Source organism: Mobula birostris, chromosome 8, assembly GCF_030028105.1.
Source record: "Mobula birostris isolate sMobBir1 chromosome 8, sMobBir1.hap1, whole genome shotgun sequence".
Lineage (NCBI taxonomy): Eukaryota > Metazoa > Chordata > Chondrichthyes > Myliobatiformes > Myliobatidae > Mobula > Mobula birostris.
This window is the reverse complement of record NC_092377.1, coordinates 162,455,008-162,476,081: the sequence shown is the minus strand read 5'-3', so window position 1 is coordinate 162,476,081 and position 21,074 is coordinate 162,455,008. Positions and strand designations below refer to the sequence as shown.

The 21,074-nt window shown below is 43.3% G+C and overlaps 1 protein-coding gene across 2 annotated transcripts in view; it reads right to left on the bottom strand.

The window, feature by feature from the left end:
* Nucleotides 1–2,661: 2,661 nt before the first annotated feature.
* The window catches only part of LOC140202345 (prosaposin-like), a 91,257-nt gene continuing 72,844 nt past the window's right edge, over nt 2,662–21,074 (bottom strand). Inside the window, exons 4-6 of one of the 2 annotated variants that reach the window (XM_072267256.1) lie at nt 19,332–19,412; nt 8,923–9,033; nt 2,662–3,032 (exon numbers count right to left, since the gene is read on the bottom strand). In XM_072267256.1, coding sequence (XP_072123357.1) covers nt 2,997–3,032; nt 8,923–9,033; nt 19,332–19,412 — 228 coding nt within the window. In that variant the 3' untranslated portion in view covers nt 2,662–2,996. The remainder of the gene's footprint in view (nt 3,033–8,922; nt 9,034–19,331; nt 19,413–21,074) is intronic. The other variant, XM_072267257.1, reaches the window with a different exon arrangement.

Below are 21,074 nucleotides of genomic sequence, written 5' to 3'. Positions count from 1 at the left end.
ATGAAATGGCACAGCAGATTCGATGGGCCAATTGGCCTAATTCTGATCCTATCTCTTATGGTCTTATAATTTGCTTGGTTCCTTCCATAAACCTGAAAACAAACAAATCATTGGGGTGGAAAAGCATGGTGCTGCTGCTCAGGCGCATAGTTCACGATCAGAATCAGAATGATTATCATTGACATGTGACGTGAAATTTGTTGCTTTGTGGCAGCAGCACAGTGTGATACATTAAAAATACAGAAACTACCGGGAGAATCAGCTGACGCATGATTATGGCAGCCTTGACGTGAGCAGATCTGGAAGCTGTTGGCATTAGCTAAACCAAACTCTGACTATATCCCAGTGTTTGGCAGATATGGATTGAACTGATTTGTCATTGGTGCAAAGTGATTTCCCACCTCTGCTGCTGCACGTCTAAAGGAAAGAACAAGAAGTTCAATACTGACTTGTGAAGGGAGTACAGTAACTCAGATCCTGCTACCAGGAGGTATTGCCATGACTATTTTGATGGAATGGGTCTTATTTGACAGAGTGCCATGCAACAGCAGAAATTATTCCATTTGCCTGGGAATGGCACCAACTGATTTAATCTCATCCTGTTCTCTTCATTTTTGTCCTTGTGTTCTGCTTGCTGGAACACTGACAATGATTCCCATAGGATGTTGCAAATCTCACTGTATTTTTGTTATGACCTTGCCTTATTTTGTCCAAGCATTCTGGCTGATGTTTCAAATGCTGCAGAGCTGAGGAGAGAGATAAGTTACTGTGTTTTACAGCCATTCCAGGTTGCAGAAACTGGCTGTATGTCTTGTTTCAGACCGGAAACATCAGTGTGTAATTCCCAGGTCTTAATTTTGTAAAATGTTTTTGAGTGGATTCAACTGCGTAAGACCTTTTGGTCAGTCCTGAACACTGAAGGAGGGTGGTCTGGGGATTTGGAGTGTTTTTTTGGATTGGTTTGAAATAATTTTTACTCTTCTCTATTTTGTAGAAATTATATCACTGAAGTATTTTCCTGTCTGCTTCTTACCTTTCAGCTCATTTCTGTCAACCGGCGTAAATAAAATTTTCAGAATTGTTTTAGCATTGAGCAACTGGTGTCAGTATGAATGCTCTATTGTTGATATAACTGAACAAATCTTAACCACCTGAAGAGTGACACCATGTGTTATGTTCCAATTGTTTGCCCTTCTGCAGGTGATAGCTTTTACCTGCTGTCTAACAAACATACAAGCCCGGATGGTGGTGATCGCCAATCTTATTTGAGCAGGATTTGGTCCTCTGGCAACTGTTCGTTTTGTGCATACCCTTATCCTGGGGCACTTTGGATAATGGAAAACTAATTACATTTATAATTTTATAGTTCAGAGTTGCACAGTCACGCAGAACAAGGCAGCAGGCCATTGACATCCCAAGTCTGTCTCAACTATAGAGTACATCTTTGCATGAACCCTACACTAATCCTATTGTCATTCTCCTCAGATTTTACCTAGGGATAGGGGACTTCCAACCTACAAGCCTGAACATCCGTGCGATGTGGAGGGAACCCAATAGCACCTGGGCAAAAGCCACACACAGGGTCACAGCAGGAACATATAACCCCCAAACCGTCAGAGGCTTAGCTTTAAATCTGGGTCACTGGGCAGTCTTCTACTGTAGGGAAGATGGATTCCATACAGGAAACTCAAATGAGGGAGAGGCTGACCACTCAGCTGTGTTGACATTTTGCTATGGTATTGTGTTTTGACCTCCAATTGATTTATTTGTGATGCTTTCTACAGCAGGAAAGTACCAGCAGTCCAAGCAGGCAGAGGTTTAGTTTTAGAGACATCAAATCATAGTGAAGTACAGCACAGAAACAGGCCCCTTGGCCCAACTAGTCCATGCTGAAACCATTTAAACTATCTACTTCCATCGACCTGCTCCGGGACCATAGCCCTCCATATCCCTACTATCCATGTACCTACTCAAACTTCACTTAAACATTGAAACTGAGCTCACATGCACCACTTGTGCTGGCAGCTCATTCCACAATCTCACGACCCTCTGAGTGAAGAAGTTTCTCCTCATGTTCCCTTTTTAAACAATCTCTGCAAGGGCTCTGGCAATTTCTGCACTTGCCTCCCGTAGAGTTTGAGAGAGCATCTTGTCAGGCCCTGGGGATTTATCTACCTTGATTTGCCTCAGGGTAGCAAACGCCTCCTCCACTGTAATCTGTACAGGGTCCATGAAGTTGATGTTGCTTTGCCTCACTTCTATATACTCTATACGTATTCATCTCCTGAGTAAATACAGATGCAAAGAATGCATTTAAGATCTCCCTCATCTGTTTTGGCTCTACACATGGATTACTATTGTGGTCTTCCAGAGTACCAATTTTGCCTCTCTGGGTCACTGTGCTCCACTTTGAGGAAAACGTTTGCATATAGGAACCTCAAATGGGGCTGACCGCAGGGCTGTGTTGATATATCTGCTATGGCATCGTGTTTTGTTTGGGTAGGAAAGGCTGTGTTCTCATATTGTTAATGATGCCTTCTACAGCAGGAAAGTGCCAATATTCAGCATCGAGCCTTGCATGACTGACTACTTGAGGCATGTTCAGCCGCCGAGTATTGAAGGGTATGAGAATGAATCACAACTCTAAAAGTTTATTTAAGAAACAGTGCATGATTTTAAAGCACTTTAGTCTGCTGAATTTTAACAGTTGATGAAACCAAAACCTCTAATCAATTTTTGTCATTGAAACTCTGCGTAAATAGCATCTGGCAATATTGATTAGATGGAAGTAAAGGATTACCAATAATCTCGACTCTGTAACATCTCACAATTATAGGGATTGCATTGAATGTATAAGCTACAGCAACATAAAATTGCTTAAAGGAAACATGCACACACACAAGCAGAATCATCATTTAATTGGTACTAATGGAAGAGCCTTTGCATCTTTTAAATATTTAATTTCTCTGTCTTCCACCAGTGATATGAAATGAGCTCTAATTCCAGTCACGGTTCTTACAGTATTCAACAACCTAAAAAAATCCAAATAGAAATAAGATATTTTTGTATTTTCAAATTCACAATACCCTTTCATTTTCTGATCACCTAATCTTTAAAATTGCTTATATTTTTGTTAAGTTCCTTAAGATTGATTATAACCTGTTATGGGTAACCCTAGGTAATTTCTAAAGTACATGTTTGGCACAGCATTGTGGGCTGAAGGGCCTGTATTCTGCTGTAGGTTTTCAATGTTTCTATGCATGGTAAAAGACCCTTCCAGCCCAATGAGCCTATGCTGTCCAATTGCACCTATGCACCCAATTAATCTACTAACCAGTAGGTCTTTGGAATGTGTGAGGAAACCAGAACATCTGGAGTAAACCAATGCAGCCATGGAGAGGCATACAAATTCTTTGTAGACAGCAGTGAAATTGAATCTGGGTCACTGGCACTGTAGTCGTGTTAGGTTAACTGCTATGCTACTGTGTCTTAGAAACATAGAAAATAGGTGTAGGCCATTCGGCCCTTTGAGCCTGCACCGCCATTCAGTATGATCATGGATGATCATCCAACTCAGAACCCTGTAACAGCCTTCCCTCCATACCCCCCGATCCCTTTAGCCACAAGGGCCATATCTAACTCCCTCTTAAATGTAGCCAATGAACTGGCCTCAACTGTTTCCTGTGGCAGAGAATTCCACAGATTCACCACTCTCTGTGTGAAGAAGTTTTTCCTAATCTCAGTCCTAAAAGGCTTCCCCTTTATCCTCAAACTGTGACCACTCGTTCTGGACTTCCCCAATATCGGGAACAATCTTCCTGCATCTAGCCTGTCCAATTCCTTTAGGATTTTATACGTTTCAATCAGATCCCCCCTCAATCTTCTAAATTCCAATGAGTATAAGCCTAGTTCATCCAGTCTTTCATCATATGAAAGTCCTGCCATCCCAGGAATCAATCTGGTGAACCTTCTTTGTACTCCCGCTATGGCAAGGATGTCTTTCCTCAGATTAGGGGACCAAAACTGCACACAATACTCCAGGTGTGGTCTCACCAAGGCCTTGTACAACTGCAGTAGTACCTCCCTGCTCCTGTACTCAAATCCTCTTGCTATGAATGCCAGCATACCATTCGCCTTTTTCACCGCCTGCTGTACCTGCATGCCCACTTTCAATGACTGGTGTATAATGACACCCAGGTCTCGTTGCACCTCCCCTTTTCCTAATCGGCCACCATTCAGATAATAATCTGTTTTCCTGTTTTTGCCACCAAAGTGGATAACTTCACATTTATCCACATTAAATTGCATCTGCCATGAATTTGCCCACTCACCTAACCTATCCAAGTCACCCTGCATCCTCTTAGCTTTCTCCTCACAGCTAACACTGCCACCCAGCTTCGTGTCATCCGCAAACTTGGAGATGCTGCATTTAATTCCCTCATCCAAGTCATTAATATATATTGTAAACAACTGGGGTCCCAGCACTGAGCCTTGCGATACCCCACTAGTCACTGCCTGCCATTCTGAAAAGGTCCCGTTTATTCCCACTCTTTGCTTCCTTTCTGCCAACCAATTCTCTATCCACATCAATACCTTACCCCCCATGTGCTTTAAGTTTGCACACTAATCTCCTGTGTGCGACCTTGTCAAAAGCCTTTTGAAAATCCAAATATACCACATCCACTGGTTCTCCCCTATCCACTCTACTAGTTACATCCTCAAAAAATTCTATGAGATTCGTCAGACATGATTTTATTTCACAAATCCATGCTGACTTTGTCCGATGATTTCACTGCTTTCCAAATGTGCTGTTATCACATCTTTGATAACTGACTCTAGCAGTTTCCCCACCACCGATGTTAGGCTAACCGGTCTATAATTCCCTGGTTTCTTTCTCCCTCCTTTTTTAAAAAGTGGGGTTACATTAGCCACCCTCCAATCCTCAGGAACTAGTCCAGAATCTAACGAGTTTTGAAAAATTATCACTAATGCATCCACTATTTTTTGGGCTACTTCCTTAAGCACTCTGGGATGCAGACCATCTGGCCCTGGGGATTTATCTGCCTTTAATCCCTTCAATTTACCTAACACCACTTCCCTACTAACATGTATTTCCCTCAGTTCCTCCATCTCACTGGACCCTCTGTCCCCTACTATTTCCGGAAGATTATTTATGTCCTCCTTAGTGAAGACAGAACCAAAGTAATTATTCAATTGGTCTGCCATGTCCTTGCTCCCCATAATCAATTCACCTGTTTCTGTCTGTAGGGGACCTACATTTGTCTTAACCAATCTTTTTCTTTTCACATATCTATAAAAGCTTTTACAGTCAGTTTTTATGTTCCCTGCCGGTTTTCTCTCATAATCTTTTTTCCCCTTCCTAATTAAGCCCTTTGTTCTCCTCTAAAGATGCAACGGTCTTGTCACTGTTTTGGCTGCAGATGGCATACTGCATGACAAGAAGGGCAGTGTATTTTTTAAGTAGAGAGATAACTGCAAGGTGTATCTGAAAGATCAAGGAAGTGGCACAGAAAAGGAGTTGAGGCCGGCATATATCAGCCATGATCATAGTAATGGTGGGGCAGGCTTGAAAAATGGAGTGTCCTACTACTCCTCCTATTTTTTTTTGTGAAAGAACACAAGAAGTTAACATGAAGGCATACCGTGTAAGTAAGAAGATAAATGTTACTTTAGCCTTACATGGGGTACCTTATCAAATGTCTTGCTGAAATCCATATACACTGCATCTACTGCTTTACCTTCATCAATGTGTTTAGTCACATCATCAAAAAATTCAATCAGGCTCATAAGACACGATCTGCCTTTGAAAAAGCCATGCTGACTGTTCCTAATCATATCATGCCTCTGCAAATGTTCATAAATCCTGCCTCTCAGGATCCTCTCCATCAACTTACCAACCACTGAGCTAAGACTCACCGGTCGATAATTTCCTGGGCTATCTCTACTCCCTTTCTTGAATAAGGGAACAACATCTGCAACCCTCCAATCCTCCGGGACCTCTCCCGTCCCCAGTGATGACGCAAAGATCATTGCCAGAGGCTCAGCAATCTCCTCCCTCGGCTCCCACAGTAGCCTGCGGTATATCTCGTCTGGTCCCAGTGACTTATCCAACTTGATGCTTTCTAAAAGCTCCAGCACATCCTCTTTCTTAATATCCATATGTACACCATGGGTCCTGTACCCTACCATCCTTTCCCTGTCTCATTGGAACGTACCTAGGCAGGATGCCATGCAAATATTCCCCGAACATTTGCCACATTTCTGTCGTACATTTCTCTGAGAACATCTGTTCCCAACTTATGCTTCCAAGTTCCTGCCTGATAGCTTCATATTTCCCCTTACTCCAATTAAACTTGTCTGTTCCTATCTCTCTCCAATGCTATGGTAAAGGAGATAGAATTGTGATCACTATCTCCAAAATGCTCTCCCACTGAGAGACCTGACACCTGACCAGGTTCATTTCCCAATACCAGATCAAGTACAACCTCTCCTCTTGTCGGCTTATCAACATATTGTGTCAGGAAACCTTCCTGGACACACCTAACAAACTCCACCCCATCTAAACCTCTTGTTCCAGGGAGATGTCAATCAATTAAAATCTCCCACCACCACCATCCTGTTATTATTGCACTTTTCCAAAATCTTTCTCCCTATCTGCTCCTTGATGTCCCTGTTACTATTGGGTGGTCTATTAAAAAAAACACCTAGTAGAGTTATTGATCCCTTCCTGTTCCTAACTTCCACCCACAGAGACCCAGGAGACAATCCCTTCATGACTTCCTCCTTTTCTGCAGCTATGACACTATCTCTGATCAGCAGTACCACGCCCACACCTCTTTTGCCTCCCTCCCTGTCCTTTCTGAAACATCTAAAGCCTGGCACTCTAAGTAGCCATTCCTGCCGCTGAGCTATCCAAGCCTCTGTAATGGCCACAACATCATAGCTCCAAGTACTGATCCACGCTCTAAGCTCATCCACTTTGTTCATGATACTCCTTGCATTAGAATAGACACATCTCAAACCATTGGTCTGAACGTATACCTTCTCTATCAGCTGCCTATCCTCCCTTTCACACTACCTACAAGCTTTCTCTATTTGTGAGCCAATTGTCCCTTCCTCCGTCTCTTCAGTTCAGTTTCCACCCTCCAGCGATTCTAGTTTAAGCTCTTCCCAATAGCCTTAAAAAACCTCCCTGCCAGGATATTGGTCCCCCTCAGATTCAAGTGCAACCGGTCCTTTCTGTACAGGTCACGCCTGCCCCAAAAGAGGTTCCAATGATCCAGAAATCTGAATCCCTGACCCCTGCTCCAATCCTCAGCCACGCTTTTATCCTCCACCTCACTCTATTCCTACACTCACTGTCACGTGGCACAGGCAACAATCCTGAAATTACTACCTTTGAGGTCCTGCTTTTCAACTTCCTTCCTAACTCCCTATAGTCTGTTTTCAGGACCTCCTTCCTTTTCCTACCTATGTTGTTGGTACCAACATGTACCATGACCTCTGGCTGTTCACCTTCCCACTTCAGGATATCGTGGACACAATCAGAAACATCCCGAACTCTGGCACCTGGGAGGCAAACTACCATCCATGTTTCTTTCCTGCGACCACAAAATTACCTGTCTGACTTCCTAACTATAGAGTCCCCTATCACTGTTGCCATCATCTTCCTTTTCCTACCCTTCTGAGCCACAGGGCCAGACTCTGTGCCAGAGGCACAGCCACTGTTGCTTCCCCCAGGTAGGTCATCCCCCCAACAGTACTCAAACAGGAGTACCTATTGTTAAGGGGGACAGCCGCAGGGGTACTCTCTAGAATCTGACTCTTTCCCTTCCCTCTCCTGACTGTTACCCACTTATCTGTCTCCCGAGGCCCCGGTGTGACTACCTGCCTATAGTTCCTATCGCCTCCTCACTTTCCCTGACTAGACGAAGGTCATCGAGCTGCATCTCCAATTCCCTAACCCGGTCCCTAAGGAGCTGCAGCTCGACACACCTGGCACAGAACTCACTGTCTGGGATGCTGGGAGTCTCCCGGACATCCCACATCTGACACCCAGAACAGAACACACCGGCCTCACAGACATACTTCCTATTCCTATTCTTCACAATAACTTGCCTTGACCTGTTATCGCCAAAGCCCCGTTGAGCCAAAACCCTCCTACTCTAACTCCCCCTCTTCTGTCTCCCGCTCTGTAAAGCTGTCTTCTTTTTAAACTCATCCCCCCGGTCTGACTCGCTGACATCCACGTGCCTGCACAGTCGTTCCTTGATCCTCGTTCCTGATGGCTGTAGCATACTTGTGGAAAAATGAGGTTCTGTTCCCTGAGATTGCATTGGGCTTCATTGGAAAAGTGAAAATAATACATTATCTAATTTGATAGCATAGCGGTAAGTGTGAAACTATTACAGCTCAATGCACTCCTAAGTTCATTTCCAGCGTCATTCTGTGAGAAGTCTCTGTACATCCTCCCCATGGAATATGTGGGGTTTCCCCTAGCTGCTCCGGTTTCCTCCCACATTCCAAAGACATGCCAGGTAGGTTAATTGGTCATTGAAAAATTGTCCTGTAATTGGGTTAGGGTTAATTGGGATTGCGGGACTGGTGCCTGGAAGGGCCTACTCTGCACTTTATCGCTAAATAACTGTTGCAGAATACCTTGTTCCCGTTGTCGTCATGGTGCTCTAGTACTGATATTGGTATAAATTATATTCAGATCTTTAAGTTGGATGTGACCACAGTGTGAAAGGCAGGCTCTCAATTCTCAGTTTTGTTGGTTCAGTGCAATACTCCAGGGGGGAAAATAAACAATCAGATCTGTTTGTCACACACTGTCTTCTTTTTTTATCTCTGGCTGCTAACACTATTCTCCTATCACATCACAACATGAAGTCTACTTACATTACACTTGGTGGCTGTTTCTCGGTCCTTACAGAAGTACGATGGTCCCCAAGTGCATTTATTCCTTCCGAGCAGTGATTCAGTCCTTTTCCTTATACAGATGCTCAGTCCCTATCAGTAAATATGCGACATGACACTAGTTAATATCATTTTGAACCATTATGGGTATGTACAACTCCAAAAGATTGTGCTGGAAATACTCAGCACCGGAAGAAAGAAACAAAATGATCATTTCAGGTTGATTAAAATTACTTTTCACCCAAAACTAGTAAAGGTTTGGAAACAAGTATAATTTAATTTGAGAACAATTGGGAAAATGATGGAGTGAAGTCAAGATGGTGCCAAACAGCCACTCCTTTGCTTGCATCTTCAGAAATAGCTTTATTTCTATCTTTGATATCTCTTTTTTTCCCTTTTCAAGGTTCTTTTGAAGGCCCTGACCTGGAGTTACACTCTGGCATCGGTTCTTTGTGGGAATGGGACCCGCTCTCAGGGCTCAGAACTGGCTGCTTTTTGACAACCCAAGGACACAGCCTGGAAGGTGAGCGCGCCTTCAGGTTTCTGGATTTTCGGGGCTCTGGAGACATGCCTATTCTAGGCTGATGCCTCTGACTGAAGTGTCGTGGGAGAACATGGAACTTTTGGAGCTGTGGGTTAGCTGCTGGGGGTTGTGTGTCCGGAGAACTGTGTCTTTCTGGGGCTGAGTCTCTGGGTGCAAAGCTCGGAAAAAGCGACACAACAGACTTTTAACATCGTAAATCAGTGAGTTGTTTGTTATGTCTCCCCTCTCACTGAAACGGGGACACCTTTTTTCCCCTTATGAGAGAGAGAGAGAGGGGGGGGAAGAGAGAGACAGAGACAGAGAGACAGAGAGAGCGCACGCACCTGTGGTATGTCGAATTACCAGGTGAACGAGTAGTTTTTGGGGTACTGCAAGACTTTGTCTTTATTGATGCTTGCTGCACACTTCAGTGCTTGGTGGAGAGCTCAGGGGGCTTTGGGGTTCTAACATTTAACTGTCATTCATTCTTTGGGGCACTCCTGTTTTCGTGGATGTTTGCGAAGAAGAAGAATTTCAGGATGTATATTGTATACATTTCTCTGACATTAAATTTACCTATTGAAACCTGTTGAACCTATTGAGAGAACAAAGGGTAGAGACCAGAATGACCATGGACACAGCTTGTTGATTGACACTGACCTGTTTGTAGATGTGAACTGAGGTAAATAAAGAGGATGGCAGACAAAAGCAGGGGTTGGAACAATAAGATTTGCAACATTGGAACTTAAAACAGTACAGCTCCTTTGGCTTATCATGTTGTGCTGACCTTTTAACCTATGACAAAATCAATCTAACCATTCCTTCCACACATAGCATTCAAATTTTCCATCATCCATGTACCTTATCTTAAATATCTTAAACTAGAATGGTTGGGGGGTGGGAATCAAATTAAAGAGACTAGGAGAGAGAAGGTTAGTTCCCAAATAGAGAAAGCTAGTAGGCAGTGTGCGAGGGAGGACAGGCAGGGGACAGAGATCAGGAGCACTCAGACCAAAGATGTAGGGGACAAGGAAGAAAAAGATAACAAAGTTGTTTGCTCTATTAAGGATAAACAGAGAGTGGGAGGTGGAGAGTTTCTTAAATGCATCTATTTCAATGCTAGGAGCATTGTAAGAAAGGTGGATGAGCTTAGAGCATGGATTGATACCTGGAAATATGATGTTGTAGCTATTAGTGAAACATGGTTACAGGAGGGGTGTGATTGGCAACTAAATATTCCAGGATTTCGTTTCTTCAGGTGTGATAGAATAGGAGGGGCAAGAGTGGGAGGTGTTGCATTGCTTGTCAGAGAAAATATTACAGCGGTGCTCTGGCAGGATAGATTAGAGAGCTCGTCTAGGGAGGCTATTTGGGTGGAACTGAGGAATGAGAAAGGTGTAATAATGCTTATAGGGGTGTATTATAGACCACCTAATGGGGACCGAGAACTGGAGGAGCAAATTTGTAAGGAGATAGCAGATATTTGTAGTAAGCACAAGGTTGTGATTGTGGGAGATTTTAATTTTCCACACATAGACTGGGAAGCCCATTCTGTAAAAGGGCTGGATGGTTTGGAGTTTGTCAAATGTGTGCAAGATAGTTTTTTGCAGCAATACATAGAGGTACCAACTAGAGAAGGGGCAGTTGTTGGATCTCCTGTTAGGGAATGAGATAGGTCAGGTGACAGAGGTATGTGTTGGGGAGCACTTCGGGTCCAGTGATCACAATACCATTAGTTTCAATATAATTATGGAGAAGGAGAAGGATAGGACTGGACCCAGGGTTGAGATTTTTGATTGGAGAAAGGCTAATTTTGAGGAGATGCGAAAGGACTTAGAAGGAGTGGATTGGGACAATTTGTTTTATGGGAAGGATGTAATAGAGAGGTCATTTAAAGGTGAAATTTTGAGGGTACAGGATCTTTATGTTCCTGTTAAGTTGAAAGGAAAGTTTAAAGGTTGAGAGAACCATGGTTTTCAAGGGATATAGGAAACTTGGTTTGGAAAAAGAGAGGGATTTACAATAAATATAGGCAGCTTGGAGTTAATGAGGTGCTCGAGGAATATAAAGAATGTAAAAAGAATCTTAAGAAAGAAATTAGAAAAGCTAAAAGAAGATACGAGGCAGCTTTAGCAAGTAAGGTGAAAATAAATCCAAAGGGTTTCTGCAGTTATATAAACAGCAAAAGGATAGTGAGGGATAAAATTGGTCCCTTGGAGAATCAGAGTGGATGGCTATGTGCGGAGCCAAAAGAGATGGGGGAGATTTTGAACAATTTCCCTTCTTCGGTATTCACTAAAGAGAAGGATATTGAATTGTGTAAGGTAAAGAAAACAAGAAGGAAAGTATGACGATTAAAGAAGAGGAAGTACTGGCGCTTTTAAGGAATATAAAACTGGATAAGTCTCCGGGTCTGGACAAGATACTCCCTAGGACCTTGACGGAAGTTAATGTGGAAATATCAGGGGCTCTGACAGAAATATTTCAAATGTCATTAGAAACGGGAATGGTGCTGGAGGATTGGCGTATTGCTCATGTGGTTCCGTTATTTAAAAAGGGTTCTAAGAGTAAACCTAGCAATTATCGGCCTGTGAGTTTGACATCAGTGGTGGGTAAATTGATGGAAAGTATTCTTAGAGATGGTATATATAATTATCTAGATAGACAGGGTCTGATTAGGAACAGTCAACATGGATTTGTGCATGGAAGGTCATGTTTGACAAATCTTATTGAATTTTTTGATGAGGTTACTAGGAAAGTTGACGAGGGTAAAGCAGTGGATGTTGTCTATATGGACTTCAGTAAGTCCTTTGACAAGGTTCCACACGGAAGGTTAGTTAGGAAGGTTCAATCGTTAGGCATTAATATCGAAACAGTAAAATGGATTCAGCAGTGGCTGGATGGGAGACACCAGAGAGTAGTGGTGGATAACTGTGTCAGATTGGAGGCCGGTGTGTAGCGGTGTGCCTCAGGGGTCTGTACTGGGTCCAATGTTGTTTGTCATATATATTAATGATCTGGATGATGGGGTGGTAAATTGGATGAGTAAGTATGCAGTTGATACTAAGGTAGGTGGAGTTGTGGATAATGAGGTAGGTTTTCAAAACTTGCAGAGAGATTTGGGACAGTTAGAAGAGTGGGCTGAAAGATGGCAGATGGAGTTTAATGCTGAAAAATGTGAGGTGCTACATTTTGGTAGGACTAATCAAAATAGGACATACATGGTAAATGGTAGGGCATTGAAGAATGCTGTAGAACAGAGGGATCTAGGAATAATAGTGCATAGTTCCCTGAAGGTGGAATCTCATGTGGATAGGGTGGTGAAGAAAGCTTTTGGTATGCTGGCTTTTATTAATCAGAGCATCGAGTATAGGAGTTGGGATGTAATGTTGAAATTGTATAAGGCATTGGTAAGGCCAAATTTGGAGTACTGTGTACAGTTCTGGTCACCGAATTATAGGAAAGATGTCAATAAAATTGAGAGAGTACAGGGGAGGTTTACTAAAATGTTGCCTGGGTTTCATCTCCTAAGTTACAGAGAAAGGTTGAACAAGTTAGGGTCTTTATTCTTTGGAGCGTAGAAGGTTGAGGGAGGGGACTTAATAGAGGTGTTTAAAATTATGAGGGGCATAGATAGAGATGACGTGGATAGGCTTTTTCCATTGAGAGTGGGGGAGATTCAAACAAGAGGACATGAGTTGAGAGTTAAAGGGCAAAAGTTTAGGGGTAACATGAGGGGGAACTTCTTTACTCAGAGAGTGGTAGCTGTGTGGAATGAGCTTCCAGCAGAAGTGGTTGAGGCAGGTTCGATGTTGTCGTTTAAAGTTAATTTGGATAGATATATGGACAGGAAAGGAATGGAGGGTTATGGACCGAGTGCAGGTCGGTGGGACTAGGTGAGAGTAGGAGATCGGCACAGACTAGAAGGGCCGAGATGGCCTGTTTCTGTGCTGTAATTGTTATATGCTTATATGGTTATAAATGTCCCAAATGTATCTGCTTCTAGGGAACCCCAGGCAGCATGTTCCATGCACTCAGCATTGTTAAAAAAAAAAACAACTACCCCCTATACTTTCCTCCTTAAACCTTAAAGTTAGACCTCTCACTGCTATGGGCAGAAGTTCCCACTTGCTTCAAAGGCAACAATTATACCAGTGCCTAAGAAGAATAATGTGAGCTGCCTTAATGACTATCACCCAGCAGCACTCACATTGACAGTGTTGAAATGCTTTGAGAGGTTGGGCATGACGAGACTGAACTCCTGCCTCAGCAAGGACCTGGACCCATTGCAATTTGCTTATCGCCACAATAGGTCAACGGCAGATGCAATCTCAATGGCTCGCCACACGGCTTTAGACCACTAGACAACTCAAACACCTATGTCAGCATGCTGTTCACTGACAATAGCTCAGCATTTAATATCATCATTCTCACAATCTTGATTGAGAAGTTACAGAACCTGGGCCTTTGTACTTCCCTCTGTACCTGGATCCTCAACTTCCTAACCGGAAGACCACAATCTGTGTGGATTGGTGATAACATCTCCTCCTCGCTGACGATCAACACTGGTGCACCTCAGAGGTGTGCGCTTAGCCCACTGCACTACTCTCTCTATATCCATGACTGTGGATAGGCATAGCTCAAATACCATCTATAAATTTGCTGACAATAAACCCATTGTTGATAGAATCTCATGGTGACGAGAGGGTGTACAGGAGTGAGATATGCCAACTAGTGGAGTGGTGCCACAGCAACAACCTGGCACTCAACATCAGTAAGCTGATTGTGGACTTCAGGAAGGGTAAGATGAAGGAACACATACCAATCCTCATAGAGGGATCAGAAGTGGAGAAAGTGAGCAGTTTTAAGTTTGTGGGTGTTAAGATTCCTGAGGACCTAACCTGATCCCAACATATCGATGCAGTTATAAAGGCGGCAAGACAGTGACTATACTTCATTACGAGCTTGTAGAGGTTTGGTATGTCAACAAATACACTCAAAAACTTCTGTAGATGTACCGTGGAGAGCATTCTGACAGGCTGCATCACTGGCTGGTATGGAGGGGCTACTGCACAGGACCAAAAGAAGCTGCAGAGGGGTGTAAATTTATTCGGATATATCTTGGGTACCAGCCTACAAAGCACCCAGGACATCTTCAAGGAATGGTGTCTCAGAAAGGCAAGAGTCCATTATTAAGGACCTTCAGCACCCAGGGCATGCCCTTTTCTCACTGTTACCATCAGGTAGGAGGTACAGAAGCCTGAAGGCACACACTCAGCGATTCAGGAACAGCTTCTTCCCCTCTGCCATCTGATTCCTAAATGGACTTTGAACCCTTGGATACTACCTCACTTTTTAAATATATATTATTTCTGATTTTGCACAATTTTTAATCTATTCAATATATGTATACTGTAATTGATTTACTTTATTATTTTTTTTCTTCTATATTATGTACTGCATTGAACAGCTGCTGCTAAGTTAACAAATTTCACAACACATGCTGTAGATAATAAACCTGATTCTGATTCCGATTCCTTTATATTAGCCAATCCCCCCCGCCCCCAGAAAGTCTGGCTGTCCATTAAATCTATTATCATTTCACCTCTCATCCTCCTCTCCAAAGAGAAAATCCCTAGCTAGCTCAACATATTCTCATAAGACCTGCTCTCTAATCCAGGCAACATCATGGTAAATCTCTGTACCCTCTCTGAAGCTTCTACATCCTTCCTATAATGGGCCATCTAGACATAACGTTGAAATCAATACTAGAAATTCTCTACTGCTCCCAACTGATTCTATAACCTTCAAGGGCTCTTTATAATTTTATTTGCACACTTTATCTTCTTTTACTTATTGGTTTATAGTTGGCCTTTGTTTATGTATAGCTTTTTGTAAAATTTGTTTACTATGTATCTTTTTTCTTGTAAATGCCTGTAAGAAAATGGATCAAGGTAATACGCACGAAATGCTGGAGGAACTCAGCATCTATGGAAAAGAGTAAACATTTGACGTTCTTCAGTCCTGCAGAAGAGTCTCGGCCCAAAACATCAACTCTTTATTCTTTTCCATAGATGCTGCCTGACCTGCTGAGTTCCTCCAGCATTTTGTGTGTGTTGCTTAGAATTTCCAGCATTTGCAGCCCTTCTCGTGTTTGCGAGTACTTGATAACCTATGCACAATGATAATACATTTACTTTGAATTTTGAATTAAATGTTATATTTGATGAAGTCTCATCACAACTGGCCAGTCCTAACACAAACTATAGTGGCTGGCTACCTGAAATTGTTGAATTCAATATCCAGTCCTGAAGACTGTAGCATAGCTGTGGGAAAATCTTTTCCCCAAGATTATGTTGGGTTTCATTGGAAAAATGAAGGCAAAGTCAGAGAGTTCAGAGTTGAAGCAGGATGGAGAATTAAAGCAATAATCATCCGGAGGTTCAGGCAGTCCTTACAGACTTTGCAGGTGTGTTCTCTGAAGTGGTCAGCCAATTAGTCTTTGATTTCTTCAATACACGAGGGGTGATTGATAAGTTCGTGGCCTTAGGTAGAAGGAGTCAATCTCAGAAAACCTGGCACATTTATTTTTCAACATAGTCCCCTCCTACATTTACACACTTAGTCCAGCGGTCCTGGAGCACATGGCCTAAAGTAGAAGGAGATGAGTTATACAGCTCTCGTTACATGCACATGCAGTTCAACTCTTTGAGTGATTATGCAGAAAGTTTGAAGCTCATAACTCATCAGGGGTGATTGATACGTTCGTGGCCTAAGGTAGAAGGAGATGAGTTATTAACTTCAAGCTTTCTGCATAATCACTCAAAGAGTTGAACTGCATGTGCATGTAACGAGAACTGTATAGCTCACCTCCTTATACCTTAGGCCACAAACTTATCAATTACCCCTGCTGTGGGCACTTTCTGGAGGTCCAAGATCTGTATGCTCCACGACCGCTGGACTAAGTATGTAAATGTAGGAGGGGACTATGTTGAAAAGTGAATGTGCTAGGTTTTCTAAACTTGACTCCTTCTACCTTAGGCCACAAACTTATCAATCACCCTTCGTACAGGAAGCCACAATGTGAGCACCTAATTAGCAAAGTAGTCTGGAGGAAGGAAAAGGGAATCACTCCTTCACGTGGATGGAATGTCTGGGGCCTTTGGTGAGGAAGGAAGCAGATGGACAGGGGTTACTTTTCCTACAGCTGTAGGGAAAATGGTGTGAATAGGACAGGAGGTGGATGAATAAACCATTCTGTTAGGAATGATCCCTTTGGAATGCTGGACGGGAAGGTGATGTCTCTTGATAACATGACATCAGAGGTAATGGAAATTACCAGGAAACCATTGCAAAGTGGACAGGGAAGCCATTTTTGGTGTGGGGAGGGGAGAGAGGGTAAAAGCACAAAAGCAGGAAATGGAACAGATGTGGTTGACCCTAGGGGAAGGAAGCTGTGGATATGGAAGCACGGATGGGCAAGTCTCCTTGGTTAAGAATAGAGCTGTCAGAGGGAAGCGAGATGGGAGGAGATGCAGTCGAGGTAGCTGTGCTCCGGATTAAGATGGCGTTGGTGAAGCACAGCAACAATTCGCTGGCATCAAATACAACTATTAACTACATTATTAATCACACTTTTTCTCAAATGATCACTGCAATCAATAGCTTATAACTTACGTTTCGGAGCTGAGCTTTTGAACTGCCTGTAAGACTTGGCATTTTTGAGGTGTGAATTGAATTCTCGAAGGTGCTGGACAATTGCAGCATGGCACGTATGGGCTGAATTGAGACAGCAGGGCCCAGGCCCAAAAGCAGGGAACCAGCCAATATTTGGCTGCTGGAACAGACTTGGAGGTGATTTGAAGCAGCAGAACCAAGGCAAGGCAGAGTTGAGTCAGCTGGGCCTGAGCCCGAGAATGAGGAACAAGCTGAGGTTTAACCAATTTAAGTGCCGGGCTGAATTGGAAAGGTCAGGTATGGGTCAACTTAAGGTAGCATGCTCTGGGCCCGAGAGCGTACTGAAGTGGCTGGGACCAGGTCCAAGAGGAAAGACTGAAGTTTGGCCAATTTAAGCACTGGGCTGCATTGAAATGGTGAGCATGTTGGGGCAGGAGGCAACTTGAGTTCAGCTTGCTGTTCTATGAAGATTACTCATCTCTGTGCTGAACTGAGGCAGTGGCCTGAAACTAATAGGCTCCTGGATAGGCAGCGACTGTCTTCGTGGCTGTGGACTCGCTTTGTGAAATTCAGTTCTGAATGTTATTTGCTTGCTTTTATTGTTTGCATTGTTTTTTTTTCCCTGTACATTAGGAGTTTGACAGTACTTTTTTTTAAATGGGTTCTCATGGATTTCTTTGTTGTCTGGCTGCCTGTAAGGAGATGAATTTCAAGGTTGTATACAGCATACATGCTTTGAACTTTTGTGGATATCTGTGCTTTCTTTAATGTGCCGACGATACTACATTGATTGACCTTATCTCAAACAATAACGAGGTGGCCTACAGGGAAGAAGTCATCTCTCTGACACAGTGGTGTCAAGAAAAATACCTCTCCCTCAATATCACAAAAACAAAGGAGTTGGTTGTGGATTGCAAGAGGAATGGAGATGGGCTAACCCCTATTGACATCAATGGATCTGGGGTTGAGAGGGTAAACAGCTTCAAGTTCCTTGGCATCCACATCACCGAGGACCTCATGTGGTCTGTACACACCAGCTGTGTGGTGAAAAAGGAACAACAGCGCCACTTTCACCTCAGACGGTTGAGGAAGTTTGGTGTGGGTCCCCAAATCCCAAGAACTTCCTGCAGGGGCACAATTGAGAGCATCCTGACTGGCTGCATCACTGCCTGGTATGGGAACTGTAGTTGTGAACTTCCCATGATTCAGGACATTTACAAGGACAGGTGTGTAAAAAGGGCTGGTAGGATCATTGGGGACCCAAGCCATCCCAAACACAACCTACTCCAGGTGCTACCATCCAGGAAACAGTACCGCAGCATAAAAGCCAGGACCAACAGGCTCCGGGACAGCTTCTTCATCAGACTGATGAATTCACGCTGACTTGAGTGTTCTCTATATTATATTGACTGTTCTATTTATTATAAATTACTATGATTGCACATTGCATATTTAGATGGAGATATAATGTAAAGATTTTTACTCCTTATGTATGTGAAGGATGTAAGAAATAAAGTCAATTCCATACTGGTCCCTGAAATCGTGAAAAGGAAGAGTGAAGTGAACACTGAAACTGAGACCCAAGAATTTCAACAGCTGCTGTTCTCTACAAATGGTTCTGGCATCGTTACTTCACATGCCCCCGCCCCCACTCATTCCACCCAATTAATAGCCCTTTAGCCTATTTGCATCACTCACTTGGCCCCCACTATTACAGCAGTTCTTTGTTCTCTCCAACTTCAGCCACAGTAGTTGCCCATTTCTGATGAAAGGTCACTGACCCAAGATATTACCTCTTCTCCTGCTGAGCTTTTCTAACATTTTGCATTTGTGCAGATTTTTTAGCTTTCCGAATGGATCAATCATGCCCATTTGCAATTCCAAAGGCATTTTATAAAATAAGGGGGAAACATCCTCTTGGAATAATAACGTTAACTACCTTCAATATTTCGAACAGCCCAAATTAGCGTGAGCCACAGAAGACAGGATCAGCAGCTCAAATAACTTGTCATGCCGCAAAGACCCCTGTGTTCCCTCCATACTATCACCTAACAGTCTCACAATTCATAATGATGAATGCAAGCAGTCATTATTTCAACAAAACACTTCCATAAAGAAATCTGATCAGTAACTACTAGAAATCCCTCTTTGCAAACGTGAAGAATACCTGAAGGATATCATTTAAACTTACCCCACAAATGTCCTTTTCTTCCTGGGACTTTTGAAACATTTTGCTGAGCTTTGATTTGTAAGAGTGAACAAAGTTTTCACACTGAGAAGAGCAAAGCAAACAAAGAAAATCAGTTCTATCTGGTAGAAGTAACAAATTCTACCGTACATTGTTCTTACCATCAGTACAGTGTACACCAACTAACAGAAAGCAAAGATGAGAGAGTTACAGATGAGCATGGGGAAGTATTACATAGAACACTTCAGCACAGTGCAGGCCCCTCAGCCCGCGCACCATGTTGTGCCAATCTTTTAATCTACTCCAAGATCAATGTAACTGAGTGACAATGCCTGGCAATCAATGGTACAGTCTCCCGGCAGTCCACAAACGCACGGAGTCCAGCCTGTTATTCCGTCGCTCGAACACAGGAGAGTGGCACCACTGGGAGAGGCCAGGGCCAGCCCCCCCAGTCGAGCTCGGATGCCACACTGCAACACTCGCACGTCTTCTCACCTGGTCTGCAGCAGCAGGCAAGCCTGAGTGTTGAGGCTTAGTCCTCACTACACAGAGGCTGCACAGCCCCCATGTCGCCTGTCATGCCACCAGACAAGGGCAAAAGGCTGTGGCAGTTTACAGTCACATTGTCCAATAGAGCCTTGCGATCGCAAGTGAAATACCCGAGACGATCTCCTATCGTTATACTGCATGCCACCTTTGTGCACCAACCTTAATGCCTTAGAGTAGCAGGCTGTAAAATGCCCTGCAGCCAGGTTCACATCTCCGAACCCAAACCAGCTGCTCTGACATCCTGACTGGCTCCTTTCCTGAGTTTCTTAAATGCCCCTAATGTACTTGCCACTACCAATACTTCTGACAGGGCATTGCATGCACTCACCAGTCTCTGTGTAAAAAAATATAGATGTTACCTCTCACTATTTCCCTTCTATTTTCCTCTAATCTGCTTAAAACTATGCCCCCTTGTATTAGCTATTTACACCTTAGGAAAAAGTCTCTTGCAATCCATTTGATCTGTGCCTCTCACCATCTTCCACACCTCTATCAAGTCACCTCTCATCCTCCTTCACTCCAAAGAGAAAAACCCTAGCTCACTCAACCTATCCTCATATGACATTCCCTTTATTCCAGGCAGCATCCTGGTAATCTAAAATTAATCTAAAAAAAAAATAAAATCCTCTCTGCACTCCCTCCACTCTCCAAAGGTCCACATCTTTCCTATAAAGAAGTTTCAAAGTACATTTATTATCAAAGAATGTAAAAATTATACAACCTTGAGATCTGTCTGTTTACAGGCAGCCACAACGCAAGATACCTGAAAGAACCCAATTAAAAAAAAGACCAACACCTGATGCATAGAGAAAGGAAAAAAAATTCATGCAAACAATGGGAGCGAGCAACAACATTTCGAATCAAGTTGAGTCCTCAGATCCAAATCCTTGGAACAGCCCGGAGTAGGCCCAGAGCCTCAGTTCATCATATTAGCGGGACATATCTTCACGAAACACAGCAGCCAGGGCAGTCTCATATCCTCAGCGCCATGGAGAGAGGAGTGAACATTGCGGAAGAGTCAGCAAAATTGGCTCTCCCTCCAATCCTGACACCTTGTCTTTTCAGTCTACCTGGACCAGCAGATCGTACCTCACCTTAGGACCCAGGTACCACTGCAGCAAAAAGCTCTGGGCCCAGACCATGCTGCCTAACGACTCACTCTGGGCCCAGACATCACTTTGAGACTTCCTACCTACT